Source organism: Mustela nigripes, chromosome 2 (assembly GCF_022355385.1).
Source record: "Mustela nigripes isolate SB6536 chromosome 2, MUSNIG.SB6536, whole genome shotgun sequence".
Lineage (NCBI taxonomy): Eukaryota > Metazoa > Chordata > Mammalia > Carnivora > Mustelidae > Mustela > Mustela nigripes.
The window spans coordinates 217,281,730-217,287,917 of NC_081558.1; the positions used below are offsets into that span (position 1 = coordinate 217,281,730).

At 56.4% G+C, this 6,188-nt stretch overlaps 1 protein-coding gene across 2 annotated transcripts in view; it reads left to right on the top strand.

The window, feature by feature from the left end:
* Nucleotides 1-5,945: 5,945 nt before the first annotated feature.
* Nucleotides 5,946-6,188, top strand: part of TRAPPC10 (trafficking protein particle complex subunit 10) — a 78,067-nt gene continuing 77,824 nt past the window's right edge. Inside the window, exon 1 of one of the 2 annotated variants that reach the window (XM_059392466.1) lies at nucleotides 5,946-6,095. In XM_059392466.1, coding sequence (XP_059248449.1) covers nucleotides 6,029-6,095 — 67 coding nt within the window. In that variant the 5' untranslated portion in view covers nucleotides 5,946-6,028. The remainder of the gene's footprint in view (nucleotides 6,096-6,188) is intronic. The other variant, XM_059392465.1, reaches the window with a different exon arrangement.

Here is a 6,188-nt window from a genome sequence, read left to right on the forward strand (position 1 = left end):
CAAGGGAGGCCCTGATGGTGGTGGCGACTTCCTGGCACTTCCCGCTCTGGGCCTCGGAGGAGGTCCCGGGCCTGGGGCAGGAACGCGGGGCCCCCAGCCAGTCCTGGAGGGGTGACCCTACCAGCAACCAGGCCATCCAGCTGCCACGGATGAGACTGAACTGTGGGCGTATGGTCTGGGGCCCCTCAACCTGTCTGCTAGGGTCTGGGTGCGCCCCTGTGATTGGACAGTGTTACGCTGTGCGGCCCGGTGAGAAGAGACGCACAGAAATCTGGGCTAGCTGACGCCGCCGGTCCCAGCGATTCCAGCTGGGTTCTGGTGCCTCTGGAGGCGAGCCCTGAACCCGCACTTGCCTCCCACCGCCCCTCCTGCCCCCGCAGCCCGACATTAGACATGCTGGGGGCTGGCACGGGAGGTGCCAGCCTTGGCTAAGCCAGGCCACAGCTGGCTTCTGCCCCCAGCGCAGGGGATAGCCCCCGGGCGTGAGAATACCAGAATGACAAGAGTCTCCAGCAAGGTGGCCCCTCTCACCCCTGCCTCCCGTCCCCACTGAGCAGGACACAGGTGCCAGACAAGCCTCTCAGGGGATAACCGCAGCTTGAAAGGAGAAAGCGGGAAGCCAGGCTGCCAGGAAGCCAGGAGAGAAGGCAACCGAGCTAAACATAGGAGCACTGAGCAGAACGTCCGGAAATGTCATCCTCAGTGCCAGGTCTGGCTTCATTATCCCTAATTATTTGAGTTACATGATGCAGAGGCAAACCAGGGAAGAGGTCCGTGCACACGGATGTGGGGAGGGTGTTCTTTGTGCCAGCGACGCACAAGGACAGCGGCTGTGGCCTGGAGGGGCGGGGGCCCTGGTGCACCCCAGCTCTGCTCTTCTACCCACCGTCCCCCCAGCGCCCCGTGTTAACTGGATGGTAATAGCAGGTGTTCTATCCCCCCTGGGCTGGGGAGAGACTTTTTCCTTAAAGAGAGCCAGAAGGGCAGCTGCAAGGTCAAAGGGTGGGCCCTGATCACGGCTTTATAGTGAGGTGGCCTTGGGGAGTCTATGACCCCCCCCCCACCCCCAGCACACCAGGCTGTTGGTTTTACCCTCACCAACAGCCTCTGCCCCCACCCCACACCAGGGGTTTGTTAGTTTAGGAGGGAAAAACGTCTGCATGACATTTCTTCGATTGCTCCCGAGGTGGATTTTTCGTCTGCAGAATTGTTCCTACATCTTCTTTTCTTTGGTGGACGGTGGACTGTTTGCCCAACCAGGGATCTAATTCCTAGACAGCTCGGTGTGTGCAGAGAAACCTGCGACCCAGCGGCGGGGGCCAGACTGCCTGCCCAGCGCAGCCCGGCCCCAGGAGAAGCTCCTCACCCCGTCAGTGCGCGAAGCCCCACCACAGAGGAGTGGGCGTGCGGCGAACCGTTCACAGCATCACATGGCTCCCCTGTGGGCTCTTTGTGGAGACTCGAGCATTAGTATTTTAAAGTCAATTGAGTTTTGTTTTTTAAAGATGTTTATTTATTTTACTTTGAGAGAGAGAAAGAGCAGAGAGAGAGAGAGGGAGAAGCAGGCTCCCTGCTGAGCGGAGAGCCCAATGCAGGGCTCGATCCCGGGACACTGAGATCATGACCTGAGCCGAAGGCAGAGGCTTTAACCCATTGAGGCACCCAGGCGCCCCATCAGTTAGGTTTTTAATTAAACTTTTATTTTGAGTGCAATTGTAAGTTGCAAGTGTAATTGTAAAAATTGTAGGTTTTCTCCCCAGAGGTGACAGGTGGCAGAGCTCCAGTGCCCGCCTCCATGGGGACGGGGACATTCATGTAGCCCAGATGATGCAGCACGATCCGTCCCCACTGGGATTCTTCAGCCCCTTTCCCTGCTTACCCCACACCCTCTCCTGAACCCGTTGTTTTCCAGCTTTGTGATTTTGTCATTTCAAGAGTATTCTGTAACAGAGTCACAGAGCATGTGACGTTTTGCGGCGGGATTTCTTCATCCAGCCCCGTTCTCTCGAGCCCACCCACATGCGCCTGCCAGCAGCCTGTTCCTTCTGATTGCCGTGTAGTGTCCTATGGGGTGGCTGTGTGTTTAACTGGTCACCCATCAGGGGACATCTGGGTCATTTCCCGTCTGTGGCTATTACATATCAGCCTGCTATGAACATTGCTTGCTGGCTGGCTGTTCCTTCGGCCCATCTCTGCGGAGGGGACTGAGCGGTAGGACAGAGCAAATGCTGTGGACCTTCCTGGGAGCCACTCCACCTGCAATAGCCCCATACCTTATGTAACAGGCTCTTTGGAGCTTAGAGATGGTGCAATGGGCTACCAGGAAAGATCATTTGGGCCCAAGTTCCCGCAACCTTTAAAAAAAGCAAATGCTGTCTCAGGAGACAAAGATCTAGAGAAAGAACAGATATTGATTAATAGAAATAGCATCATGTTTGCCATTATTAAAAGGAATTGCTAAACCAGTATTTGTGCTGAATTCCAGCATTTTCTAAATTCCCATGTGATAAAAAAGTTCTGATAGGTCTGCTGGAGGGAAAAGAGCCCAGGAGGAGTCCCCTGACGGCTCCCCAGCCGGAGGCTGGCTGCAGTGGAGCAGGAGAGCTTCGCCCTCCCCTCCCTCCCCTCCAGAAAGGAAACTTCCATATCTCGCCTATTGTAAATATTGCTAAAATAAACACTGGGGTGCACCTATCTTTTCAAACTCGTGTTTTCACTTTCTTTGGGCAAATACCTAGTGGGATTATCAGATCCTATGGTCATTCTATGTTTACTTTTCAAGGAACCTCCCTACTGTTCTCCATAGGGAGGAGGTGTGGGGGGGATGGGCAAAATGGGGGGAGGGGAGTGGGAGGTGCTCCGGTTATGGAGTAATTCTGGGGAATAAAGGCACAGCATGGGGAATATGTCAATGACACTGTGGCTGAGTGGTGACTGGTGGTAGCTGCACTGCGGGGAGCCCAGCCCCAAGGACAGAATTGTTACTTTGTACATTGGAAACTAATGTAACCTTGTGTGTCAACTGTACTACAAAAAAAGTACTTCCTTAAAAAAAAAAAAAGTACTTCCTAGAACTGTAGAACAAGAAAAAAAAAAAAAAAAAGGCTTCTTCCAAGCCAGAGCCAGGCACGTGGCCAGGACATGGTGTCTGTGGTCATCAGGGAGACTCCTTAGTGTCTGTGTTCCCCGAGTCTCTGAGTTATGTCTCCGGGAGGACAGGAAGCCGTGTGGAGGTCTGCCCTGCGAGTCTACACTTGGTATTGGCAGGTTTTAAAACATTTTTATTTTGGAGGTGCCTGGGTGGCTCTGGCAGTGAAGCGTCCGACTCCTGACTTGGGCTCAGGTCATGATCTCAGGTCATTGGATCGAGCCCCGAGTTGGGATCCGAGCTCAGTAAGGAGTCGGCTTGAGATTTCTCTCTCTCCCTTTCGCTGCCCTGTCCTCTGACACTCATATGTGCTCTTTCAAAAAAAACAAAAAACAAAAAAACAAAACTGAACATTTAAAAAGTGTTTGTTTATTTTGGCTACTTGAGTAGACATGAAGTGATAGGTCACAGTTACCTTATTTTGTCTTTCCCTGGTGTCTACTGATGCGGAGTCTCCTCTCCAACCTGTTGTTAAGCCGATGGGGTGAAATTCTCATTTCAGTAACCATGCTTTTGAGTTCCAGATGTTCCATTCAATTATTCTGATACGTCTCTTACTCTGCTGTGTGTCCCCGTCTTTATTCATTAGGTGCATACTTCTCCTTAATTCTTTGAGTTTACTGTGGGAGCTTTATAGTCTTACTCTGTGAACACAGTATCTGGGCCATCCAGAGGCTGGTTACTACTGACGACGTTGTTTCTTGATTATGGTTTACACTTTCTGGTTTCGAGGTGTAGTAATTTTTTAGCATATGTTGGGCATTGGTGAATCACGAGTCGTAGAGACCATGGATCATCTTCTACAGAAGAGTCTGGACTTCTGTTCTTGCTGGCAGTTCAACTACTATCTTTTTCACCTACTTTGTGTAGGCTTAGTTTTAGGCTTTTTGTTAGGTTGGATCTGAGGAATGTCCAAAGTGTCCACCAGCTTGTCAAGATTCAAATCTGAGTGCTGTCTGTCTTGCACATCTTGTCAAGGCTTTGCCTTGCACTGTTTTAAGATTGGTGTAGCATCGACCCTATTTTAGGGCAGGGGTTGGCAACCTATGTATGGCTCCTGGCCACATCAGGGCCATGCCCTGTTTTCATTTGGCCCTTGAGCTAAGGATGGTTTTTATATTTTTAAATAATTGTTTTTCTAAAAGTCCCAAAGAAAAATCTAAGACTGAAACGGTATATGACCTGCAAAGCCGAAAATATTCCTCCTGGCCTTCACGGATAAAGTGGGCAGACCCCCGGGGCACAAGGTCCTCCATCTGGGGTCTCGGCGGAATGTCCTGGGAGTTAGTGAGGCATCAGTGAGATCTTTCCACTGGCCCTGCTCAACCTCTAGTCTTTGTGCCACGCTTGACTCTGTCACAGTCAATTTCCAGTAAGCCCCATGGAGTCTCATTCTACACCTGCTGAGCCCAGCCGAGGCCAAGGACTTACAGGGAACCCCCAGGCTGACTCTGGCTCTGCACCGCTCCTTGGTTCCTTCTCCGGCCGTGCCTCACAGCCTCCCGTGTCAGAAACGCCGCTCTTCATGTCCTCACCCGGCTGCAGTGCACGTGCTGTGCAATGCACACACACTTGGCAGCTCTGTTCAAACTATTTCACGCATACGGTCACGTTACTTCATCTGCAGATGTTACCCCAAAACGACTTTCCTTACACAGGGAACTTACGTGCATTAAAGTGGGGCTTGATTTTGTGGCATTCCCACAACACGCCCATTCCGTGGGGGGAAGGTCCCGTGTGGTTGGGTCTGGGGGAGGGCTCAGGACCCAAGTGGAAGGCACAGTCCCACAGTTCGAGCATTCAGCAGTTGTCCCTGACACACGGAGCTAGTGCTAACACGAGTGCCGCACCCTGATGTGGACATTCAGAAGGAGGCAGTCATTCCAACTCCCTGGGAGGGTCGGGGAGCCCAGAGGAGTACCTGAGGCGCTGTGGGATCTTTGGCTGCAGGCGGAAGGTCAGTAATCTTGCTGTACTCTGTGGCAGCAACATTCCAGCTAAACCCAGTGTAGCAAGAAGACCGCAAGCCGGCCGTCTGGCAGGAGTAGCTGCCGTTCCGTTCCGTCCCGCAGCGGGAATCATGCTGGAACCCCGGCTTTCCCTGCGGCGCTGGAGTCTGACGAACCTGCCGAAAGCTACATTCTGGGTGAGGGGACCCACGAGGCGAGCCACTGCCAGGCCACTGTCCACGTGCCCCTCCTTAGGGACCCTAGGGCGGTCCCAGGGTCCCTCTGCTGTGAGCGCTTCTCAGGGTCACACCAGTGTCCAGGGTTCCTCTGGGTTGCTATCGGTGACCCCCGCGGGCATCCCCGGGTCCACGTGCGGTCGGTGACTCCACCCGCGTCCCGGGTCGCGCCCCTGTCTGTGTGCTGCCAGTGACCCGGGCGGCTGCCGCCCGGCAGCCCGGACCCCGCGTCTCGGGGGATCTGCACGGTGGGCAGCGGCCGTGCTCCGGGTGGCCAGGTGCTGGGGCGGGTGGAGACGTCCCCCGGGGCTTCCGGGCCGCAGCCCTCTCCACGGTCGGCGCGGGACCTCCGCTCCGAGGTCCACGCGCGAGCCCCGCCTGCCTGCCCCGGCCCCGCCCCCGGCCCCGCCCCCGGCCCCGCCCCCGCGTTTCTGTCGGAGGACAGCGCCGGCGCGCCGCCGGGAGGCCTCCCCTTTAAGCCGCGCGCCCCGGAAGCGGTAGCGCGGCGGTGCCGGGGCCGGAAGTGGTGCGGCCGGCGGGCGGCGGGCGGCGGCGGCGGGCGGCCGGCTCCGGAGCTGCCTCGCGCGGCCGGGCGGGCCTCCCTGTCGCGGCGCCGCTCAGGCTCGGGCTGGCCCGGCGCGGCCTCGGGGCTGCCCATGGGGCGCGGGGGGCCGGGCCGGTGACGGCGGACGCCCATGGACGCCCCTGAGGCGCCGCAGCCGCCGGTGATCTACACCATGGAGAACAAGCCCATCGTCACCTGTGAGTGCCGCGGCCGCGGGGGGGCGGCCGTTGCGGGCCCGGCCCCGCCCCCCGCCCGCGCCCCTCCCCCGCCCGCGCCCCCCCCCCCCCCCC